At 40.3% G+C, this 25,670-nt stretch overlaps 2 protein-coding genes across 2 annotated transcripts; one reads left to right on the top strand and one right to left on the bottom strand.

Moving 5' to 3' along the window:
• Positions 1–1,094: 1,094 nt before the first annotated feature.
• On the bottom strand, positions 1,095–10,908 carry ATP6V1D (ATPase H+ transporting V1 subunit D). The gene is made up of 9 exons (XM_066188279.1): positions 10,753–10,908; positions 8,246–8,363; positions 7,017–7,096; positions 5,602–5,669; positions 4,876–4,920; positions 4,356–4,459; positions 3,912–3,978; positions 2,568–2,646; positions 1,095–1,964 (listed from the first exon to the last, which is right to left on the bottom strand). Exons 1-9 carry the CDS (start codon positions 10,791–10,793, stop codon positions 1,823–1,825), a joined length of 744 nt encoding a protein of 247 aa, XP_066044376.1. The 5' UTR covers positions 10,794–10,908; the 3' UTR covers positions 1,095–1,822.
• A 200-nt stretch (positions 10,909–11,108) lies between these two features.
• Positions 11,109–21,064, top strand: EIF2S1 (eukaryotic translation initiation factor 2 subunit alpha). Its single transcript, XM_066188277.1, has 8 exons — positions 11,109–11,213; positions 13,046–13,287; positions 14,751–14,830; positions 15,262–15,413; positions 17,859–17,965; positions 19,335–19,432; positions 20,093–20,236; positions 20,525–21,064. The coding sequence occupies exons 2-8, from the start codon at positions 13,047–13,049 to the stop codon at positions 20,648–20,650; spliced, it is 948 nt and encodes a 315-aa protein (XP_066044374.1). The 5' UTR covers positions 11,109–11,213; position 13,046; the 3' UTR covers positions 20,651–21,064.
• The last annotated feature ends 4,606 nt before the right edge of the window (positions 21,065–25,670 follow it).

Raw genomic sequence — 25,670 nt, 5'->3', positions numbered from 1 at the left:
TTGAATGTAATTAAATGTGACTTTTTAAAATATTAGATGGGGGTCCCATGCCTTAAATAATTAAGGTGACTTTATTGAGACCTGTGGTTAGCCCCACATTCTACTTTTATACATGTATCTGCACTCTGTATTTTGAGACATCATGAACTGCACACTAATGTAAAAATGTAAAATATTTCTAGATTTAAAATAAATCACTCTACAATTTTACTTCTTGTAGTGAATCTTGGGAGTCTTCTTTCTGCCACTTTGCTGAATGTGTGAAATATGCTGTGACCCATCAGTGCCCTCCAGGATGTTCTGTGCATCTTCTGACGCCATCCAGTCTGTGGGAGAGGCAACAACAGGTTTGCAGAGCTCCAGTGTTTCTTTCAAGATGGATCTGTATCTTACAACAGACCATGGACTTACTACTCAGCTGTGCTGTCTGCAGCTTCACAAGAGAAAAAAATGGCCTTTTTATTCATACAATTCTAAAGTGATTTTTTTAAAGGTGTTACTAGGAATTTATTCCTTGCAGTTACCCTGCATCTGCAGTTAAGTGCTGCATCATTTTTAAAATAAGATGCTTATCTTGACTAGACTTGTAGTAGTAGAAACCATGAAGTAGCATTAGTTCTGGGGCATGTGTTCAGTTTACTGATTGCAAACCAGTGTCTTCAAGAAAAAGAACACAACCAATGTGATCAAGGAATGGCACTTAGTGCTGTGGACCGACAAGGTGGTGATTGGTCAAAGGTTGGACTCTGATCTTAGATGTTTTTTACAACCTGAATGATTCTGAGCTTCTGTCTTTAGGAAAACAGCTCTTCAAACTGAGCAGGGTTTAGTGACAGCCTGCTCATCACCCACTCTCATGGACTCCACTCGTCATCCTTGGACACGAGAATCGCAGGAAGGATGGACTGCTGTACATTCAACCCTGCTTTGCTTGCCAGCCTATTGAAGCAATGAAGATTTGCCGCAACATATAGCTAGATGGTTGTTTCTAGGTGCTTTTGGCAGGAGGGAACCACTTCTCCATAGTTATTTATTTAAAGTAGTAAAGATTAAGTAAATGTGGGTACAGGCTGTAAGAGGTGTGCTCAGTGTGGTTTCCACGTCAGGCCTAAGGGGTGAAGCAGAGGTTTTATTTTGAAATCAACACAAGAAGCTTTTGAGACTGTCATCTTCTAGCAACTCTAGCCAGACACCAGGTATTTTAGCAGTTAAAATTTACACTTGTTTCTAGCACAGACAGTACACAAGTTGGCAGAACCTCTAATTAAAACGGTAGATATTTTAGGCCAATGGTAACAATCGTGCAACAAAAATATATCACAGAACACTGTGGATTTCGTGAACAGGTTAGAAAACTAGAGTTTCCTTTACTGTCCTTCAGCTGGCTCTAAGCAACTTGAACATTGCTAGTTCAGCAGCAAAGAACATCACATGCATCTTCCTCCCTAAGTAACATTTTTCTCTGCTTGTACTAGGAAGGGGAGCAATTAGATGAATCTGATTAGTCAAATCCAGAGCCATCCTTCAAAAAAATACAGCTTTCGACAGTCATTCCTACTAAGTGAAGAAACAGGCTGAACATGGAACAGAAGGCTTTCCTGATAGTAAAGCATCTGACCTATTTCTGCCTTTCCTCTTATTATGTAGTTAAGTTCCCAGATTTCTAATCTCCCAGGAAAAATCCACAATCCATTCAACTCAAGACTTGGACACCAAATGAGAAGCCACATAAGTATCTTGGAGGCAACATGTCTTGAATTATATTGCAACTGGACATTCTGTATTTTGTGTCTCCTCCTCCATATACAGTGACTGTGAAGCATTATTCGAAGAGAAGGTCTTCATCCTTCTCTTCTGCCAAGAGATTGGCTGGCTCACTTTCCCCACCAGCAGCCCTCCGCAGCTCCCGTTCTTGATCAGACTTTTCTTTCAAGACTTTTTTCTTTTCCTGGATCTTTTTAAGCCTGTGAAGAAAAATGCAGCTTTATCTAGGAAGCAAATATGTTTTCATACAACAGGTTAGTAGCTATGCCACACAGCTTAGATTTAATAAAGCTACCTGGAAAAGTTCCACAGGAAACAAAAATTCTGTAACAAATAATCAAATCTGGAAAAATGGCAAAAGGCTTTTATTGCTAGCTGCTGCAATTGGAAAACTCAACCAAACCATAAATTATATTCTTGACCCTAAACACTGCATTATACTGCTTGTATTTAATCAAAGTCCATTCCTCTTTTCATTCATTTCAGGTTTGACATTTTTGTTTCAGGTAGCCCAGAACCCTGACTTTATTGGCAAAGGTGTCCTTAAAGCAGAACACCTCATCACATCATTCCCTCTGGAAGAACAATGACAGCTATGTACAACTTAATGGAAAGGATTAATTTATAACTTTCAGACAAGTAATTGGTGAGCTCTGAGTACCCAGCTCTGGAAACGCAGTAAGAATGAGGTCCTGTTTAACAATATTTGCTGGCAGTTTTGGTGAACACTTCTAACTCCCTTCAGAGGAATGGTCTATTTTAGGAAGAGACCAGTCTAGTCTTTTGACTATCAAGTCTTTTACCTGTAGAATTCCTCTCGTTCTCGTTCATCCAGTTCTGTGATGATATAAGAAAGAGTACGCTCGATCCTGGGAATAATCACTAAAAAATACATAAATAAGGAAGTTGGGACTGCTGTTATATTAGCCAGAAAGTTATCTAATGTAGTGCACAGATGTTGTTTGAAGTCAGTCTAGGAATTCTTTTGGCTAGGGGAAATCTATGTCTTTCATGGAAGATCATAGTATTTCCTGATGGACAAGTACACAAAATATAAAAAAGTCCTGAGAAGTGGGAAAAATTTGAATTAAAACTATGTTCTTCCATCACATTGTTTCAGAAGCTTCTGTTCAATATAGCACCTCTACTCAGAATTATCTCTGTTTAAAAAGGCCATCATGAAAACAAATATTCAAATACAACACAATCACAAGAGAAAAGATAAGACACTAAACACAGCTTTAACACCAAACTGCGCAAGCTCTGTGTCAGAATCATTTGTTGTAAGAAACCTGTTATCAGCACTACCAAAATTATTTGGAAGGCTGCAGAGGAAACCTTTTCTAAATCAAATTCTCGGTGGTAAGCTGCAGTTAAAGCCTGTATGTTCAAAGAAACCAGTCTCTGAAAAACTGCTGGAAAGGATGATTTGGAAACGTGGACTGAAATTATTTTGTACATACAAAAAAGATTAAATCCAAGACAACAAAACTCAGCAACTTGAAACAATCAAAGCACTCTGGACACTGCAGCAAAAGGAATCACAGCCAATATTGGGATTGTAGTAGTACTTAAGCAATGGCAAGAAACAAATTTTCAAACAAGAACATGAAGAATAAAGAATTCAGATCAAAGAGAAATGCCAGGGTATTGACAAAAGGATTGTTCCATCCAAAACCATGAAGTCACCAGCCTCTCCACTGGGCACCACCATTACAGTTTTAAAGTTTATTAGAGTGATTTAAAGTTAAATATATTTTAAATATTTGAAGTTTATTATGCTAGCTACTGAACATCTTAATACAAAGAAACATCCTATCTTTTGCTTCTAGTCAACAGGCTTCACCAGTTAAGTCAAAGTCACTAGCAGGGACTGCAGAATGTTTGTAAAACTTCACTCCTGTAGGTTCTTCACACAATTTCCTGATGACTTTCTTATGTTTGCCTATTCATTTGTGTCCTCCAGTCCATTCCACTGGGCTTTTAATTTTTTTCTTTCTTCCAATATACTTAATTGTAATGCTTTCTAGAAAGCATTCTTGAACTGGTGAGAAATTCTAACAAGAAAGAGTGGCTTCCTTGACCCTGTTCCTCATCTGGCATGGAGACAGAAAAATGTTATGCATCCCAAATGGAAAAATACTCACCATGTTCAATTGCATTCACACGTCTGTTTGTTATTTTAATGGCTTCATCCAAAGTAATAAAGGATGTCTGATGGAATGGGATTAAATAATTAATACATAACAAGACAAATTCAACATTTCCATCAATTCTGTGCACAAAACCAAACAGCACTTGAAAGCCAAGTCTATAATGCAGCTTTACAAACTATGTCCTTGATAGAAGCAGAATGTTTTCTACTTCTGTCACTGAATGCTGCACAGCAGCAGTTACAAATACCAACTCTCCAAAACAGTCTTCTTAGCATTAAAGAGTAAGGATTTCTCTGAAGAAGTAATATGGCTCAAAAAGTTTTGCAACTTTGTACACCACTGGGACTAGATTAAGCTACAACTACTGAGAGATGGTACTTTTATTCTAGAAAAGTGAGAAACCAACGATACTGTTCTTTTTTAACTCCCACCAACCTGTAATGAGGCCAGTTCCACAAGCAGCTCCACAGCTTTGGCATAGTTCCTCTTCAGCTTAGCCAGCTGTTCTCCACCTCTGGCCAAGCCAGTCAGCTCATAGCCTGAAAAAAAAAAAAAAAAGTTACTATTGCTGTTACAGTGTTTCCTTACTAGATAAAAACTAATACTTTACATACTACAGGGACATAAAGAGCTCAAGTGAGAAGCTAAAGCCTTTGCCCATTAACAAATGGTCTTTATAGTGGTTTATGTTGTGCATGTGTCTAGTAAGACTTAGAAGTCTCAAAATCTGGATACAAATCTTTTCACTTGAAAAACTCACTGATTTAGGAAAGTAGTATCCATTAGACTTCCTAATAATCCCTCCATGTCCCAGGACCAGGGCAAAGCATCAAAGGAAGTAAGTACTGCTATGCCTATGATGTAAACTGACTTACCATTAAGACATGACTATTTCTGTATGATTGTGGAATAGCCATAAGTACATAAAGACAGAAAACACTTGGACTTTACTTACTGTCCCCTCCTTCCTGGTAATGCTCAAAAACTGGCAAAGTTACACCTGACAAGAGCAAACAAAAATGCATGTAAGAGACATAAAGGGTTACAGATTTATTAAGTACAGCTCACTTTTACCCCACTTGCTTCTATTTATGTAATGTCAGCAGCTTTGTTTACAAAATATTCCTACATAGCTTGGAATGATTAAGTCATTATCTGGCTCTGACAGATAATACAGAGCTTCAGAATTGTGTTGAGTTTGCAGAGATCAAGACCCATGGAAAATTCAGGGAAGTATTCTGGTTTATTTAGTTTTATTATATTTCTGTTTAGTAATATGTTCCCTTTGATTAAGGAATATTTTGATCATTTAATCCTGATTTATCTGTCTCGTTTTCTTCATGGACAACTGTGGACAGACAATTGCTTAAAATTTATTTAACTTTGGGGCTTAACTCCTGATCTGTTTTCCAGTAAAGCGCTATGGAAGTTATGCTTTGTCCAAAGATTCAGAAATTGGACTGCAGTTCACACACATTCATTTTATTTTACGAGAGGTTAGTAACCAAATACAAAAATCATAAGCTGTATGTGAAAAAAAACCAACAAATTACGAGTCTTCCTGTAGTTAGATAGGTGAGAAAAAAAGAGGACAGTGTTTGGAGACATTCCTGCCTACTTCCAAGTCTCCTCCCACAGTTCCCTTATGAGTTGAAGTACTCATGGCCTGGAAATGAGTCACCTGCCACATTGTCTTTTTTAGCTCTGATCTTGACTTGTGCTTTGTTCACATTTTGGATCACAGTGGTACTGTAAGGAAGAAAACAGAGATCTTAATCAGGAAAGTTTAAGTGGTTCATTAACTCATCATTATATACAAAATGAATCAGTTATCAAATAGGTGCAAGGACCTGGAAGGTGTCAGCTCAGTTGTCTATGCAATTCATTGCACAGTCTTCAAAGCTAACACAGAAGCTTTGAAAAAAAACAGGTTTCCAGCAAAATTTGGAAAAGATGCAGAATCTATGAAATGTAACTTTAAAACTGTCTTAGACTAAGTTTACAAAGCATAGCTGAGAAACTAGCCAGTTATCTGGCAAATTATTTTAATAACATTGAGTCTAACCAACCTGTAAGATTTCTTTCACAATGAAAGTGAAGGAGTTTCAAGGCTTTAAATGCAAACCAAAGCCACAACATTTTGTTCATTTTAGTTTCTAAGTATTTTTTCTTTCAGACCATTAATGAGTTTATTTACCCACTAACTACTGTATTACCAAACTTGGACTTGTACAACAATTCATCTTGAAGCATTCCAAAGTAACTTAAGGTCTTCTAAGAACAGGTCACTACAGCTAACTCCTCTGCTGAAGTCCAGTTTACTTACAGGGTGGAATCTGATTTGTTTATATCTAAACACAGTGACTGGTTAGGACAGGAAACAGCACTATATCCAAATGAAAGGGCAAAAAGACTTTTCCTCAGCAGCACGCAGATTGCTGCTGTGTCTGCCCACTTGGCTCTTCCCCATGAGTTGGTAGTACCATCAGCTCAATCCTAAACACTTCCCCATGTACACCTGAATCAATTACACCAACACGCTACACAGAACTGTAATTTATTAACATACAATTAAAGTATCCTGCTGGAGGAAAAGGATTTGTTTCCCCTCTTGCATACAGCCCTCTCTAGTCCTAGTGAGACAAAGGTCAGTGAGGTAGGAGATTAGAACAACTGGTAAAATCACTGTGTGACTTACTGGCAGAAAAGAGCACACATTACATCTGTCCCTCAAAATCAGAAGACCAAATTAACAAATTGTCCAATACTCTGATAAAAATTCTTGCTTCCCTACATTTTTGATCCCAAGCTGCAAAAAGCAACACCTTCTCAAACCAAGGACAAAAACAAAATTCTGTTAATCTTTCAACTTTGTTTAGCTTTCCATGGAGTACACGTTTTCATCATTCAAGTCCTCTCTCTCCTGCAGTGATGTCTCCCACCTTTACATGACAGAACTCAGTTCATCCTGTCCACTGTCATCTTTTTTTAGGTGTCTTTAAGAATTTACCTTTTTTTCCAAAACAGAAAATAGTAAGTTGTGGATAGCTCTTTCCCGTAGGAAGGACATCTTCATGGAAGCCCAGTAATCCTTACCTGAAATCTCCTGCTGTGAACTTTGCCTCAGCAAGTGAAAAGGCAGCTTCTCTCATCACCTCACCCATCAGCATCTTAGTCTGTTTTAAAAAAAGGCAGCAAACACAAGGCACATTGTTACTCCTTTTCCAGGATAAATAACTAGCTGCATAAAGAGAAGAAATTGAAGACAGTGAGAAAGTCCTATATGGATAGCTTACTCTCAAACTGGAAAATTTAATTCTCAGGTGGCTGGAAAAAAAAGGGAAATATTTCAGCTGTTTCACATTGTAGAACTCATAGAAGCAGCAAAAGATTTGTCTTAATCATGAAATTCTGTTACATGGGGGTTAAATTACAACAGTAAAGTGGCTCAGTAGGAAAATACTCTTTTTTCACATTGTATGGAATATTATGAGACAGCTGAAGTTGTTATTCAACATGCAAGTGCATGCAGCTTTGTGAAGCTGCACTCTCCTCCCACTCCATTTTTTTTTCCCAGTTTTTACAGATTTGTAGCCCTTGTAGCTAAAACCCATGCTGTTGAGAAACACCACCTTTGTGTGTTAGACAATGTACAGGAAGCAATGACAGAGTGATGAGAGCTTGTCTATAGCGTGGCAACAAAGCACCACTGCTAACCATGGGCACTGCAGCAGCTGCAGCTAAAGCAGCACAACTAAACCCATCTGGTATGGCTGAACAGAACAACACACAGCAGGCTCGACTGACTATCTCAGATTTGCCATCCATGTGACAAAGGAAGAAGCAGGACTCTGTGTTTCTTCATAAAGGAACAAGTTCCATCTGGACAAAACTGCTTGCTGGTGTACCTAGTCATGCAGGAAACATTATAGATCTGCAGTATCCCATCAAGCCAGATAAAGCAACAAAAATGGGACTACAGAACATGTTAATACCAATCCTAAAGTGTTTGGCAGCATCAGAGCAAATACCCTGTAATACAGAAGGATGACAGGGAACTTGGGACACAAAAGAAAGCAAAGGCTAAGGCTGTCTGGAAAGAGGTGAAGAATATTAACTCTTCCAGTTTCCTGTACCATTGCAGCCAAAAAATCATAATTCTGCTCATGTGTTCTCAGCAGTCTCACAAAAAAACAGGTTAGCTAGAAAGTTGTCTTATATTCCAGCCTATGTAATGAAGTTAGCAGAACAAGAATGCACAACAGGAAGAACAGACAGATTTCAAGTAAAGTGAGGCAAACAAAGGAAAATTCTAGTTTACCTACCTCAATAATTTTCTTAAGTATCTGCCTGAATCGTAGTGTCAAAGCATCGGATTTTTTCTTTAAGAGGTTACGACCTGTTTGGGCTCCTTTCAAACGAGCCTTCATGATGGTCTGAGCCCTGGTAAGCAGAGGAATAAAGAAAAAACATCCTGCACCATCTGAATGGATTAGGAAAAAACTTATGTGAAGTTTTCTGACATGCATGTGACTGAAATTATGAAGCAATCAAGAAACACCATTACAGTAAAACAAGATGGCCACTTCAGGACAGAATTCCTATTTAAAACCAAGGGAATTTATATTTATCTCCATCATCAATGAGAACTACAAGGTGGTTGTCTGTGAAGTCAAAGCTCGTGGAAAACTGACATCTTTCAGTGCTTCCATCATAGGAAATAAGAGTTTTCATTTTTCTCCATGACTTAGAAGTACCAGAAATCAAACTACTCCAAATACCCACTGTCACTGTGACACTGGTATTGCTTTTAAGTCCTTTTACTGCAATGTCACCTTCTCAAAATCAGACAACACAGCAAATTCTTCATGTGGTCACAACGACTGATGCCATGTTCTGATTTTACAGAGCAGGAAGATGCAGCAGTTGTACATTCTGGTTTTCCTTAGCTTCATATGCTGCATAGGAAATTTACAAGCTATTAAAGACAATCAAAAGCAGCAACAATTTAGAAGAGATATTAGTGAGTTAGCTGTAGCTTTCACCTTTACTTCTAGCAGCACACTAACAGGTTTCCTGTATGAAATTAGGAACTATACTGCTTTCTACATGCAGCCACTGTGCACAAAGGACACCACTCAAGACGAGTTCTTACACACTTCCTCTCTGACCTTGGAAAAAATAAGTGTAACTAAGATTCTCTCTACACCGTGGAATCCATTACTGGCCACATCTACTGGCATGTGATGAGAACAGCTCCATTAACATCTCCCAAATACGTAGAACTGAAAACCATGAATACTTTATGAATGATTATGATTTAAAAAAAAATAAATCAGAGAGTAAAAAGGCAATTTTACTTTCTCAACAAGCAGGTGTCTGTCATCACCTTGAGCTAACTTGTTTTCTCTGTTCACCACCTGCCAGAGACTGGCTGGCCTTCTAGTTCAAGCAAGATCTCACTCACTCTGAGAGTGCAATAAACAAAGTCTTGTTCACTCACAAGGAAACTGTGCAGCTTCTGGAATGGAAGATATCCAGCACAGAAGAGGCTCATACCAGCAAGCCACTTTACATCAACAGAAAAACCCCAAAACCAACATAAAAAGTAAATCTTTTGAAACCCTCTTCTGTCAGTTAAAATTAATTGTTGCAGACACAGGTCATCTTTATTTTGCCATTCTAATTTCTATTTTTGGGAACACCACCCACATTATTGTCTATCACCTCATTTGAAACCGGGCTTGTAAACATTAGGCCTTTGTACATGACCACCCTCCTGCCAGAGTGACACATGACCTCAGAAAACCAGATACCTTTCAAGAGTGATTGAAGTGCCCCTGCCTTGGACACCTAAATTGAATGAAAAAAACAAGCACTACCAAAGAGCAGGAGTGAGACCAGTTTGAATTAGTGTATGCAATAAATCATTTCTGTGTATGCAATAGCTTGTTTCTAAATTAAATTTCAAAACAGAACCCTTACCATGTAATGTATTAATCTTTCCATATAAACTGTTACTTTGTATGTCCTGAGTTCATAGAGAGTGAATAATTATTATTATTATTGTTTGAGGTTTTCTGTCCTGCAAGGCATCATTTTACTATAAAGATTATGTGCAGGCATCAACCCACTTTTATGCAAGAAGATTTGCAACAGCCTTTCACCTTAAAGCCAAGTGTCTGTCCTGGAGGGCTCCAAATAGAAACTGAACGACGTTATTAAACCAGCAGTTTTATTCAACTGTTTGTGTTTGTTCCAATGTTGGCAGCTTTCTAAGCCTTCTCAGGAGACATCTGCTTTCATGACAAATAGTTTGCTGTCTGGATCTGGAAAATTACCTGACTGTCCACTACACTGGGAGCACTTTACTTCCTTCTTCTTTCTTAACAATTTATGGTCAGCCTCCCGTACAGCAGTATCGTCTGCTGCAAAGTTAGGGGAAGCTGTGGTTCCACTTGCCCATTTTTCCTACACATACATTCTACAATTTGTTCTCTTTTAAGTAAGGTTTGCGTAATCACATGATTTTAAATACCACACTCGGCATCTCGGTGCCGGGCCCTGCCACGGCCCTCTGAGGACTGACAGAGCTCATGTGGAGCCTGGGAGCAGAACCTGAAGGATCTGAGCGGCCCTCAGCTGCTCCACCACAGAACCGGGGGAGCCCCGCTCGGCGGCGCACAACCGGGGAACGACTCCCAGCGCCGAGCCCCGACGAGGAGTCCCGGGCGCCCCGAAAGCCGCCGCCGCTCCCGCCGCCTCGGGCACGGCACGGAGCCCCCGCGCTCCCCCCTCGGCGCTATCCCGACCCGTCCCGGCGGACACTCACATCCGCGAGGGAAAGATCTCGATGCGGTCCTTGGCCGACATGGCTGCGGCGGGGCTCGGGGCGCAGCGCGGCGGGGCCGGCTCGGGCTGTCGCCGCTGTCACCGGCGGCACCGGCTCGGCTGTCGCCGCTGCGGCCGCCGCCGTCACGTGACTCGGCCCCGCCCCCGCGCGAGGCGGTGCCCGCGCGCAGGGACCGAACCCGGATGCCCGCGCGGCGCCGGGCGCGCTGCTTGTGGTCACGTGCCCCCCGGGGCCGACCAGAGGAGACGCGATTGGCTGAGCCCGCGGCTCCGGCCGCCCGCCGCCAGGGGACGCTCCAGGGCGGCGCGGCCCCTCTCTTCTCCGCGTTCGGCGCCTGCGCAGTGGGGCGGCAGCGGCCGGGCGCACGCGGCGGCACGAGCGGGGCCAGCGCGGGACTGCGGGGCGCGAGCGCAGCGCGGGACCCCCCGGGCCGCAGTCAGGTACCGCCGCGCGCCCCGCCGCGCGCCCCGGCTGCTCCCGGGCGGCGCGTGCGGCCCGCGGCTGCGGGGAGCGGCGCCGCTCAGGGCCGGGCCCGCCGCGACGGCACCGGCGCCGCGCCCGGAGCTCGGCAGCCGGCGGGGCCGCGCTCCACGGGCCTCCCGCCGGAGATGGGCTTTGCCCGGCCCCCTCTCCGGTGCGGCGGCGGTCGTGGGGCAGCGCCCGTGCCGGCGGCGCTGGTCGTGACTGGCCCCGTTTCCGCAGACGTTGTGCGGCCGTGAGGGCCTCGGCTGAGGCGTGTCCAGCCTCTGGAAAAGATGAATTCCGGTTTCGGCGCGGTGGGCGTAGTGCTGCTCCTGGGGATCTTCCACACAAGGCCAAAATAAAGCCCTTGTGACTGTGGAGAGAGGAGTGAAGTGCTGAGCGGTTGTTAGTTCGCTCTTGCTCGCTGTGGCTGGAGTTTGTTGCTTTGCAGTGCAGTGTTCTCATGTACCCCATAAGTACTTGCAGGATTGAGCAGAGCTGCATTGAGTGGACTAGAAAGCCAAAATGTAAAGTTTTGCTTTTTAACCTTAGAGTTCTTTGTTCAGCTTCAGCTTACACAAAGTTATACAAAACCTTCAGAGGGTTTTTATAATGCTTTGCTACCCTGTATTTCCCCTTTTAACAAGAATGTAAATAAGGGTGGACATGGGCTTCTGAATTGTATGGACAGGTGTACATAGCATTTGGCATTACCTTCCTTCTCTGATTTTAAACTTTCTTGTAGCGAGAAAGCACTGGCACTGCTGTAAAGATCATGACTAAAACTTCAAAATGGTGACTGAAGCCTTCTGAAGGAGTGATGCATTTGACTTGGCATCTTAGGCTCCTGCTGCTGTAGAAAGTTTTCTGTGTGAAACTTCAAGGCATAGACAACTGAACTAACCCAGTTCGGCGTTTAAGAGCATACGGATTCATCATCAGAAAACTAAAGCAGTTTAAGCATTCCTTCTTACCATCACTCTGTTATGATATGTTGATTTTGCCCTCTTTTTTTTGATTGTATAATGAAGGAATTCTAGTTTTTTCATGTGATTTTGTTGGGTTTTTCCCCTCCTGACTAGCAGTCTGTTGGAGGGAGCTTTTTTTGCCTTTTCAGTACTTCAGGCCGGGCCAGTTCTGTTCTGATTAATGCCTTTGCTTTCTTTGCTGACATTTTGCCTCTGGAGCAGGTCTTGCAGGATTACTCTGAACAGCTTGTGCTGAGTTTAAAAGTCATCTGGAGTCTGCTTCTCCTCAATACAATAGAGCTTCCATCAGCCTCTTATTTTCTTAGCCTGACATGCTGTCTTATTATGTGTCTACAAAGTCCTTCATGAGTACTGCAGGCTTCTCTCCTACGTCCTCCTGCTCTTCCAGTCCAATTGATGATCCTTGAGAGTCCCTTCCAATTCAGAATATTCTGTGAATCTGTGAAAATGTTACACACTCTCATGAATTTAGATACATGTCAGGTGTGCAGTGCCACGTTTCCTCCACCTGAAGAAGACTTTCCAGTGTGCTGTATGTGGGCAGTATGACAGCTGAAGTGGATAATGAAGTCTGGGTGGCAAAGCGTTTTCTACATTAATGCAAAAAAATAGCATCTTACAAATGGTTGTGGATGAAATACAAGTTAATTAATCATTTAATTTCTATTAAAACCTAAGCACAACCTTATCCTAATTGCTACTTTTTCTGTCACTGTTGCCCTCTATCCTCCCCAGTCCTTGCTGGTTTGTTGCTGTGTTTGTAGGAGAAGGCAGTGATGTACTGTGGAATAAAACCTTTGTCTTTTCTGCTTGAATCCCAGAATGCCGGGACTAAGCTGTAGGTTCTACCAGCATAAATTCCCCGAGGTGGAAGATGTGGTGATGGTGAATGTTCGGTCCATTGCCGAAATGGGCGCCTACGTCAGCCTGCTGGAGTACAACAACATCGAGGGCATGATCCTCCTCAGCGAGCTGTCCAGGAGACGCATCCGCTCCATAAACAAGCTCATCCGCATCGGCAGGAACGAATGCGTTGTGGTCATAAGGGTCGACAAGGAGAAAGGTATCTGGGGATGGGGTGGGCTCTGGCAGGACTGAGTTCGTAGACAGGAATGTAGATGAACTAAGCAGGTGTTTGTGGGTTTTGCCAGCGCTACTTTTTTTGGGCACTTAAGAAAAATAGACCATCGCTGACCATACCTGTGATCATTCTTCTGTTCCTCTGTGTCCTTTGGGAATTGGATTAATGAACGTAAATCACATCAGTAAATGTTTTAAGTGGGTCCTCACCAGATCAGTCACTGAACTACAGTGAAGTGGAACTTTCTTTTGATATCTATGTAGATTTTCTAAGTCAACTGAAGAGAAGGATCATTTGCTGTAGGCGTAAAAATCTAGATGTTAAGCATTTAGTGCTCACCATCCATCCTGTTTGTTAACAAGTCTCAAACCTTGTTGATAAAGGTGATGACAAGTATGTAATCATTGTGAATTCTGTAGGGTACAAGTTAAAATTGTATAGGCAGTTTTGGTTTTTGTTGTCTTTTGGACATTTGAATCTTTAAAGGTTTTTTAAATGTAATTTCTATTGAGAACATTTCAGATTTTGATAATACTGTTCCACACAATCTCTAAGATCTCTATCCAGCTATACAGAAAGAATAAACACTGAGCACATCTCCTAGAAGTGTTACTGTTGGTATGATGTTTCTCAAGTTATATGCTTTTCTAGAATACTTCTGAAACTGCAGTTAGCTCTGAGAATGAATAATGAATGACAGGATAAGGAAAAGCAGGGACAAAAGAAGGACAAGAATAAACTTACTGCAGATAAATCTGAAGTGAAATAAATTTCCCCACATCTCTAATAAAATTACACTTTTACAAATTAATATTGTTTTTATATTAACAGGGAAACACATCTGGAATTCATCTAGTGGTCTTTTATTGAACTTATTGGAGAACCTATAGTTTGTGAGAAATAGGTGGAGGCCTTTTAAAATTTAGAAGAGAATTCAAAAGAATTTTTTTCACAAGCATTTCTTCCAGGCTGAGCCTATTTTATTAGGAAACTGTTCAGAGCTAAAGTGATGGGGTGCCAGCCTTGAATTAAACTGTGTTGAGCACTACAAAAATATGCAATACATTTGCTTCTTTGTATGCTGGAGTGATTTTTTTCCCAAACTGTGTACAGAAGTGTAAAATTAGATCATTAATTGCTAAGATATTAGGAAAATTTGTTCAAAATTTGCAGAGAAAATACTAAGGCAGTAATTGAAAAGAATGCTGTTCAAAATTTTGCTACTCTTAAGTATTTACAGTTGAAAGAATTTTGTGTCCTAATTTGGATCATAATTTGCCTAAATTCATCAAGGTTTGGTCTTGTTTCTCTCTGTAGCAGCTCATGGGGAAACTGTAGGCAGGGGGCAAATCCTGAGCCAGTGTTTGTTCCTCATGAGTTTCTCTTGATGGAGTCAGACTTCGATTGCACAGTGGCTGACACTTTTAAATCGTCTTCCCCAATAGGTTATATTGATTTGTCAAAAAGAAGAGTTTCTCCAGAGGAGGCAATCAAATGTGAAGACAAATTCACAAAATCAAAGACTGTAAGTCTTTCCTTTCTATAATTAGGCCCTGTGTATTTCCAACTTCTTTCGTGAGCAACCAAAATGCGCAGACATAAGATGAAAGTAAAGCATTCATGTGTTAGGCATACTTTGATTCTCATTTACCCATGCAAAGATATATAATCAGCTCATGTGTCCATGACTGTTACATAGTAAGCTGCTTAATAAGTAATTAATAGATCAAGAAAGATGTCAGCTGAGAACTTATGCTGTGAAAGGGTATATTTAAATGATCAGAAATCCAAAAGTATGTGCTGGTTTAGCACGCTGTGGGCAACTTTTTATTGAAAAGATGAGCAGGTAGTTTCAGGCTCCCATCCTTATTGCTGTGTGGTCTTAAAACTTCCAAGTAGAAATCTTTGTCTGCTTTCAGTGTTTGGTTTGGGGTTTTTACCACACCTGTGTTGCAGGTTTACAGCATCCTTCGCCACGTTGCCGAAGTCCTGGAGTACACCAAGGATGAGCAACTGGAGAGTCTGTTCCAGAGAACTGCCTGGGTGTTTGATGACAAGTACAAAAGGCCTGGATATGGTGCTTATGATGCATTCAAGCATGCAGTCTCGTAAGGACGACTTCTATGCTTCTAGGGGCTTATTTCAAATTGTGGGAAGTTTTTCCTGAAGTATGTCTGTCACCACGTTGTTTTGGGTTGTATCATTGGGTTTCTTGCCCAGAATCAGGATGGAGAATATACTAGTCAAGTAAGTCTAGTAAATTTTGACATCTGTCTGACAGAGGAAGAGCCATTGGTCTTCGTTTGTCTGTCAGAATTTGCCTGGTTTTAGTCCCAGGCAGTTTTATCAGAAATACTCAGCTCTGAGTCTGAAGACATTTCTACTCAGAGCTGATTGTTCTTCCACTGCACAGGCAGCTGTTCTCTTTTTTTAAATGCAATAAGCTGACTTATTACTTCTCTCCACTTCCAAACTTAAAGAATGGGATCATAAACTTAGAAATGGAATTATGAACAGAAAGAGGTGGAAATTGTGATGCTAAGGAAGTATGCACTGAGATAAAGTGCTTTTATTTTTTTAATCGAGTCTGATACTTTAATTTGCTTTCAGAATTGAAGTATTTGGTTTCCCTTTATGAATCTACCGTGAAATTGTCAATCCTAAACTGGATTTCTCAGTAAACATTTCCAGTTTTGTTCTTTCATTGCACCGAAGTGTGTGAGTGACGTACTGGAGTTGAACGCTAGATGGCAGTAACACTGCTCTTAGAAATGGCGGTGACTCTAGGAAGGAAGGCACTCGGTCGTGCTTTAAGTAGCTGAAAACCAGCTCTGCGTTTTGGGGGAAAAACCAGCTTGTGTTCTCATTTCGAATTCATGTGTTTTGTTTCATATTGTAATGATTGTTTTCTGGAGCTAGCAGATTTACTGGTAAGGGCAAAGCTGGGCATATTGCTGTAAAAGGAATTCCAGATCACTCTCAACTGATAACTACTTAGTTAAACACCTGTATAATAGAATTTTTTAAAAAAAAACACTTCTAGTTAAACTGGCTGTTTTAGCTTCAGTTGTATACTCATGAAGACTCCTGAGCTCAGGCCTTTTGTTGCTCATTTGTTATTCAATTTGGAGCATAAACTTCTGAAGCTGTCTGTTCTCCAAACATCTTTCCATCAGTAATGCCTTAAGATTTCTGACTGTGGACTGCAGCAACTTCTATTTGTTCCTGTTGTGCTCCTACATAAACGTATAGCAGTGGAGTAGAACAGTGTGGATACTGCTGCCTTCCTGTTCTTGCTGGAGTGCTTTGTGAGGTTTAGAATTCCCTCTAAGAATTTGGCTTGGTATTCCTTTCTTTGTACTGAGGATTAGTGTTCTGGAGTTTCACACAGCATGATACCTCCAGCAGAAATTGGACAGTATATTTCTCTTCTAGTCAGTAAAAATTAAACATTGGGGACCTATTGTTGAAAGCTTACCAAATGCTTTAACAGGTGGATTGAACACGATAGTTTGGAAATAAAGCAGAATTGGTATGTACCATGAATCACTTCTGCCGTACAGGTTCATATTTTGATCTGTAAAACCAGTCATGTTTCTGGGCTCTGTTTGTTTGGCCCTTCTACGCTCTATACTTTGTATACAAAAACATGAAAGATGACGTTTTATTAGCAGCAGAGACCAATCTCTAGTACTACCTCTGGCTTTTTATTTCATGTTTGCCTGCTGGTAGTATTGTAGGTGATCTGGGTTTGGGTTTTTTTTTCAGAAAACTGTGACTTTGTCTCTGCAGAACAGGAATTGTTTTTGTGAGTTTTTTGGTTATGTACCCTGTTTCAGATAGATTTGGGATAAATTTAATACAGCAATAGAAAATTGACACCACTTCTTCAAAAAGAGCTGCTAATTTATACTGGTAAACAGCAGAGGAGTTTGCTTCTGTGATCTCTGAATTTGAAACTGTTAGCTTGGGATTTAAAAAGCCTTTATCCTTGCTTTAGCCAAGAATGTCGCCAGCAGATAAGTATCTGTCTGTGATCCAGATACTGTTAAAAACAAGTAGGAATTACATGGAATGAGTGTGGGTTACTTTGCAGAATGACAAATATCTTGTGTTTGAATGAAACACTAAAATTATTTAAAAACTCCAGATTCATCATGGATTTGCTTTTATATGGTATGAGTTTATCTTCACGTTGGACAAAATACAACAATATCAAGAAGCTGGATACTTGCCACATTCTATTTATCTGATATAAAGGGAGCAGGAAAAGCCATTCCTTCACTTTAAAAAAAAATTAAATCTTCAGATGATACCTTCCAGGAACAGACTGAGTAAACTACTTACCTGCTATGTTTACCAATAGAAAATACTTTGAAAATAGATTTGTTCAATTTCTTGCAGTGTTTCAATGGGTTCTTAAGAAATTTCCGTTTTCTTTGCCTGGTAGATATCTAGGATTATTTGTAAGAAAGAGAAATAGTACCAGAAGTTTATGTTGTGTTGTATTCCTCTTCAGTATAACTTCTGTAACGTTGCTTTGCTTGGCTCAGAGACCCTGCAATCCTGGATAGCCTGGATCTGACAGAGGAGGAGAGGCGGGTATTGATTGACAATATTAACAGACGGCTGACACCACAGGCAGTCAAAATCCGAGCTGGTGAGTTCTTCCCACCTGTTCCTTGAGCCTGTCTTGATGCTTAGGTTGAGACAGTGTATCTTGTTGCAAACTATAAACTCAGGTAAAACTTGGAGTTCATAATGCTGATGTTTGAATGGAGCTTTTCAGAATTAAGACACCTTAATCGAGGATTGCTTTCAAATTGCCTGTGTGGGTTCTATCCCAAAGTGCAAGGTGGTTTGGCTTCTATTTTTCCCCCCAAAGTGCAGATTCCTTGGAACATGGACTGGTTGTCATGATGGATAATGCAGTCTGCCATATTGCATTGGCACACAATGAAACTAAATTACTGCATCTGCAACACTGTTTTTCATTATTCAGAGTTTTAAATTCATTGATTGCCTGACAGGATGATTGAACTCTACCAGCACAGCTACAGCATGTGCCTTAGTCACTTGTTCATAAATGAACAAGTTTATTATTTATGAAAATAGTATTTCTAACAGGTTGATTGCAAACCATTCAGTAGAATATATCAGCTCAAGCCTGGCACATTTCTAATGTATGAGCTAGTTTGTCTCTTACGAATTCAGTGTGTGCAGAAAAAGCACATGACTGCATGACTTCAGAAGACATTTCAAAACTGTAAATCTGGCTCTACAGAATAGCCTAAAGGCACGCTTGCCATTAAACATATAGTGTAGCAGAATCACATCTTTAACTAGATTGAGAAATTGCCTCTGCCCTTGCAAGTGTATATTGAAGAGCACTAATACTTACTGATTGCTGTGGAGAGAAGAGATAAGCCTTTTCCAGATGACACTGAAGTCCAGAAGAGAGCACAAAAAGTAAGGTAATGTAAAATTGCTCCACCTAGACTGCCAGCAGTTATCATAGGCTTCAAAAATTTGATTTGATTGCCATGAAGAGTGCATTTACTAACATGAATAGCACTACATCGCTTTTGAATATAAAGTTACTTGATGAGCATGTGCCTCTGTGCCTCTGTTGTAATTGCTGATGAAATTCCATAATTTTGTGGATGTGTTCCTTTTCAAGTTTCACTTTTCCTGATCTTGCATTTATTGCTTTTATATCTTCATCTCTCCATGTGAAGTACATAATTATTTGTGGTGTACGTATTGGATGAGAAGTGAGTGAATATGAGTGTATAATTTTGTGTCTCAGCTTTTCAAAGAATTGTCTAAAGAATTTATGAAGACCCTTACCTCAACTTACAAGTCAAGCAAATGTAATACCTTCCTCAGATTTGGGAGCTGCTGAGGCTCTCACTGTGGATAAACGTTGGTTGCTAAAAAGATTTATTAAAGCTTAAGTTAAAAAGCTTTAAATATTTTGCAGTTCTTGGTAACAGTAAAACTTCATTATTTGTATTTCTCTGTCACAGATATTGAGGTGGCCTGTTATGGTTATGAAGGCATCGATGCAGTAAAAGAAGCTTTGAGAGCAGGCTTGAACTGTTCCACAGAGAACATGCCCATCAAAGTGAGTGTCACTCTTAAGAATGGAATCAAAAGCAAAGTTTTCTCATGCCCTCAGGGACCAGTAGTATGCAACAATACTAGCAAGCCATGTGCCTGATTTCCAGCTCTTCTCGAGCAGGGCTGTAACACACTTCTTTCACCTATGTGCTGGCAGGCCTTCCTGTGGTTGTGCAGTGCCTTTCAAAGTTTAGGGAGCTGTATTTATTCTGTTCAGTTTATTCAAGTCTAGTATTGGCACAGAACATACCCCCTGTTCCTCTATGCAGTCCTAACTAGGGAACAATAACTTTTATTTTCAGGTATAAGATTGTGTAAGAAAAGGAAAGTTTGCTCCACTTACGTTTGACTGTTGGTAGAATGACTGCTGTACCCAGGCCTAATTTTTCTTCCCCAACAGTTTTTGGATGTTAAATGAACTACTGAATAAGTGTTTTTTAAAAAAAGCTTCGAAGTACTCTCTCCTTTGAAAATTACTTTGAAATCTTTATAAAGATTATTAAGATCTAAAGACTATTTTTAGAACAGTCTCTTGTAACAAGAGAAGTAGTTTACTTAAAGCATACGGGTTTTAATGTTTTTAATTGTTTGGTCTAACTAGACATAATATCTTTTCTTTTGTTACTGAGTTTGCTTTTTTTCCCCAATCTTTATAATGTGATAGATTAATCTGATAGCCCCTCCTCGTTATGTGATGACTACTACAACACTGGAGAGAACTGAAGGACTGTCTGTTCTGAATCAAGCCATGGCTGTAATTAAAGAAAAAATAGAGGAGAAGAGAGGAGTCTTTAATGTGCAGATGGAGGTAAGAACAAATTACATTCTAAAGTACAACCTTTTTCCTTGCAATATTTCTAAAATAGAGCAAGATCAGTAGTGCCACAAGAAATCTTGGCAAAAAGTTATTAAAAACCAGAAAAATCAGAACTTCTCTGTTCCTGAAATAAACAAATGGCCAGAAGACCTAATTTTCCTGAGTTTTATTGTGTGAGTTCAGGACATATTTTATCTCTTGCTTTCTGTAGAATCAGTCTACAAATCATGTGACCTTTCTTTATGAGTTTGCCCTGTGTTCTGGTTTGGTTTTTTTCAGCCTAAGGTGGTCACTGACACAGACGAGACTGAACTTGCAAGGCAGTTGGAAAGACTGGAGAGGGAAAATGCTGAAGTGGATGGGGATGATGATGCCGAGGAAATGGAAGCCAAAACAGAAGACTAAATGTTCTGCGATACTTAGAAGAGAGACCATATGAAAAATTAGAAACCCCATTGCAAACACTCTGGACTAAATGATTCCAGTCTTGAAAACTTCAAAAGCAAATATTTGAAGTGTTTTCCTATTCTAGAAAGACCAAAATGTAAAATGCTCTTCTAAATAACATTTGGTGCAGCAACTTAGACAAATTGAGCCCTTTGAAAGGAAGGTGCCTAGTCAAATTCCAGACACAGATCTGGCCAGACAGAGTTTGCAGCCCCATACTTAACACTTTCATACATAACAATTCCTAATTGGTGATTACAGCTCAGTGCATCTGTTCATGATCTTTCCTGGGAGCAGCAAAACCAAGCAAGTGGAACAGTTCTATACAGAATGTATTTGAGCAAATATTTAATAAATTTCTGGCCTATGTAACTGAGGTTTTGGGGTTTTTCCTCCTCTTCTGTCACATGGCCTAGAGTGGTGTGAATATAAAACCTGGAACAGTATGATCAGTGGATGACTCTTCTTTAACGTTGAAAGGGCTTTCTCTTGTTTGTTTTAAATCAAGCTGAGAATGAGTGGAACAAAATATTTTACATTAATGTTTTACTTGCAAGTTTGTTGATGCAGACTTGTTTAAATCAGCATTTCCTTTGTTTATCATCTGCATTTAGGGACTGAGAACTTGAAAACTTTGGAAATAGCTTGTTTTATTCCAATAAACTTAGCTAACAAATGGGAAACTACATGTAGTTGCACTTTGCTCTGATAGGTGAGTATAGCAGGAGATTTAATGAACTTACATACTTCAAAATGGGCAGCACTGTCTGTGAGCTCACTGTAGCATGACCTTCAGTTCTGCCTACCCTATATCCCATTTACATTGGACTGAGATACTCATTCTAGGAAAAAACTGTTTATCTTCTCTGAAGAAGAGAAACAAGATGTGCTACCTAAACTGGAGTTAAAAAAAAACAAACTCGGCATTCTTATTACTGCCATGGTACAAACTATATACTTGCTATGTGGTGTTGCCACAAAAGGCATTCTAAAAGGGCATATATATTGCAACATGTTGCTGGTCCATGTTGGGCTATCAGAGGAGTTCATGTGGACCCAACTCTGATAGCAAAGCAAAGCCAAAAAGTAAATAACTTCCAGTCTTTACGGAATGTTGGAAAATGCTTGAATATGCAAATTCACAAAACAAAAATATTTTTAATTGTTTTCTCAAATTGTCTTTTCAGCAGCTGTGTGTGACAGCCTTCCAGCTGTGCCCATTTACTAAAATAGTGATTTGACTTCTGTTAAACATAGTAGGTGGGTACTTGGAGTAAAGAACAAAGTATTTTAAAACTCTGTCATCGTAAAATCTCCATGCCATAATTCCATAAAGGAAAAAGGACTGACAGGTGAGCCACACACACCCGAAGGAAGGAAGAAGTGCAATGAAGGGATTACAGTTAGTATAATATGTGAGAACTGTTCTGGTTTGTTAATTGGTGAGCATTGTTTTTGTCAGTAACTTAGAAGTTTGTTAAATTTCTTCAGTAGCTGCCAGAGCATTTTTAATTGGAGCTGGAATGTGTTGGTGGGTAAAAGTCTGAGTTGCTTCTGGGTGCCTGGAAAAAATGACCAAGACAATGAGGTTCAGAAGAATGCATTCCAATCACTTTTCATCCTGGCAGAAAAAATCAGGCTCTCTCAATTTGTTCTCTCGAGCATATTTCAACCAAGAATAAATGAAAGACACAAGACAACTTGGTGGATCCTTCTCATGCATTGCAGAAGTGGGAAGGAGGAGGTATAAGATGGGTGTTTTGGAGGCCTGTTAGTGATGGAGTACTCGGGTTTTGCTGTGCTGCACCACTTAAAGATCTTTAGGAGTTGCTGAGCTGATGTCTTGAGTCTCAACCTGGCTTTCTATTCGTGGAACTGCCTTTGCTTACCAAGTGCTTAAAATAAGGGGATTTTGTGAATGTTTCTGTTGAGTTGCTAAATCCAGGCAACGCATTCCTGCTGTTCATTAGCTGCTGTGCTGTGTGCACAATTGTAATCACAAGGCCAACATCTCCACTTGCACTTAACATAGTCAGTGGAAGGGAAGGGGACAGATATGCCTGTGGACAGGGCTCAGCCTGATGTGTTAACTGTAAGGATCTCACTTTGACTTTACTACCCCAAATTGATTTTCTAGGATTGACAGTTTGGAAACAGTTTTACTTATAACATCTGGTAAGGACTCAATGCAAAAGTCCAACACAAAGAGGGGTTATACTGCTAAACAGGTTAGGCACAGAGTCTGGAAACACACGTCCCAGCATCCTGTTTCTAATGAGGGAAAATAGTGGTTTCTAAAAAAGGGGTGCCCTTCTTCCTTGGGGCTGTTGTGGTTTGTCTGGTTTTAATACAGTGACAAATCCTTGCTGTTTTCTCTCTGATTTTGGCCCACGGGGTTTTTTTTCTTTAGGTGCAGTGGAGCTGGTGTGTTGTTCTTCATAGCAGAATCTGCACTTTGATTTTTTAAGAGTGTAGACAATGAAACAACTGTTTCCAAATACTTCCACCTTTCTACAGTTAATTTTTAAATTGCTGTTATGTTAGAATACTATTGAATGCTTGTTGTCTTTCACTTCTATCTAGAAACATTTCATCATGCTTTATTTTGATGTGGTTTGTTTTCATCATATTTCATCCCTAATCCACTGAAGGAACTAATTTAATGGGAGTGCTGCACTGGAGGGCAAAGTCCTAAGAAGCTGCTTTGAAACCTGTGGTGTCTGTAATGCCCCAGTGCTGTGTGTGACGTGATGATACACACTGGGCATGGCAGAGCATGGGACGGGGTTTTCCTTTGGGCAGGTTCCCTGAATCATCTGTGTGAGGTTTCTGGAAGGACTGAGCGGGAGGTACCAGCAGGGTCTGCCAGCTGAAACAGCACAGCCTGCACTCAGAACTGTGGAGGCTGCTCTTCCCTCCCCTGTATCCCTGAGTAGCATCCTGTGGTCTTGGAGGCAGCTCTTTCTGGCCAGGCCATTCCAAAATCTGTAGCATATAAAGTATTTGGGAGTCACTTTGAAGGCAAGAAAATGTCAAGCACTCAACTGTTCTTTTTTTTGTTATAATACTACACTGATGTGGAAAGCACTCTAAAATGGATCTGAGGAAATGGGTACTCTTCAGTGAGTTTTAAGGCCCACAGAAGATTCGATGTAGAGCTCCCTAAGTTTATACAGATCAAATCATGTCCTTTTCCACCGGAAGAGTTCAATGCCAGAACTTGCATTCCCCAGCCCATGCATGAATACGACAGCCCAGATCTACTGACTCATTTTATACTACCTGACCCTGAAATATCTGTTTACTCAGCCTCAGGGAGCAATACAGGGGCAGTTTTTCAGCCTTGGTTAACTACAGAATGAGACAGGGAGGAAGGGGTGTGTGTAAGACAAATATCCAAAGTATTGAAGAAATACTTTTGAGTCGAGGTATTGAAGGAAATGAAGGCTCTATAAGAAGTAGTTGATACAAAACCTGTTATTTAATGACCAGCTGAAGCAAGGTTTGCTTCACCTTTCACCAGCAGTTTGACAATAGTGTTCTTTGTTGCAAATCTTAATTTTGCCAAGATCTGTCTCCAGAATTGTGGGTGGTCTGCATGCTGGAAGAAAGGAGCTTGTCAGATCTTCAGTGAGGACTGCTTATGGAGCAATTCTGAGATCACTGTCTGAGCGAGAGCCCCCTGCAAGCTTCTACCTGTCCTCCCTAGCATGAAATAGCACCTTGAATAAATTGCCTGCAGTAACAAGCTGAACAATGTGAAGTCAAACCTCAAATACCAAACGGTGGAAGCTGTATTCCTGAAGCTGGTTATATAAAGAGTGCATGTCCAGGAAATGCATGCAGCAGTAATGTCTCTTGTGAACATGGACTCAAGATTTCTTTTTTTTTTTTTTTTTTTTGTCCCTCCAGTGTAATTCTGATGTACAAAACATTGTGAGCTGAATTTTTTTTTCCCCTTCTGTCTTCATCAGGGTATTTTTTCCAAAATTCTGCTTTTCAATACAACTTTTATCTACAAATACATACATACATACATAAATATATATATATGTACACACACACAGATGGAGATTATTTTTTCAATTGACAAAAAAAGAAATTGGTTGATTTCTGCTTTATTTTAAGGCTACAATTATACTTTTAAAATTACAAAAATTTCCACTGGTAACTTTTAAAGTATTACATACCAGCAGCAAAAAGTACTTTTCCAAGTGTTCTGTTACTGTACTTAGTTTAGGTGGACTGAAGAACAAACATACTGAGATAAAACTTACCGAGCCTCTTGCCTCATAGCTGCCTGCCTTTTCCCAAGAGGCAAAAGGTGTGGGAGCTACATAGGTAACTTCTGCTTTTGAAATCTCAGCCAGCATGTTTTCTCTTTATACAGAATCAACTTTTCTAACTTCCAGCAGTGTTTTGTCACCCACTGTATTCTCATGGCCTCTGCAGGACTCTTCTCTGGTTCAATTCTTCAGTGTCTTGCTATTCCTAGCTAAAAGTTACAAAAATGTATAAAGATAAAGAAGTTATTTGTTTGTTCCTTTTCCTTGGTGCATGAAAGTGTGCCCCTTGATATAGGAGTTACTTTGCCTTACTGACCTTTGGACTCTTTACATAGCAACGAGTGCTTTTGTTTATTTGCTATACTCTACCTTGTATTTCTTATCACAACCCATAGCTCTGCCCACATATATCACCTTAAATTTAGTGAGAGTCATGGAATGCTGACAGTACAGCAAAGGCTATTATTTCTGAACAGCAGCACCCTCTGAAGTATTAATGCTGGTTTACTTCATCAGGAGAAGATTTGACAAATCTATTAAACAGATTTGTCATGGTAGCTAAATCCTTCAAAAATACAATAAACATCTAAGATTGTGTTTAGACACAAAAGGCACTCTGTTTCAAGGCATTCAGGAGGTACAAGAGGTCAATGCAGTGTTCAAGGATCAGGCTGCTTTACTAAAAGCCTGCT

Source organism: Chamaea fasciata, unplaced genomic scaffold (genome assembly GCF_029207755.1).
Source record: "Chamaea fasciata isolate MVZ Bird 193981 ecotype frontalis unplaced genomic scaffold, bChaFas1.0.hap1 SCAF_7, whole genome shotgun sequence".
Classification (NCBI taxonomy): Eukaryota; Metazoa; Chordata; class Aves; order Passeriformes; family Sylviidae; genus Chamaea; species Chamaea fasciata.
Note: the sequence above shows the minus strand (reverse complement) of the source record. Positions and strands in the feature narration are given on the sequence as shown.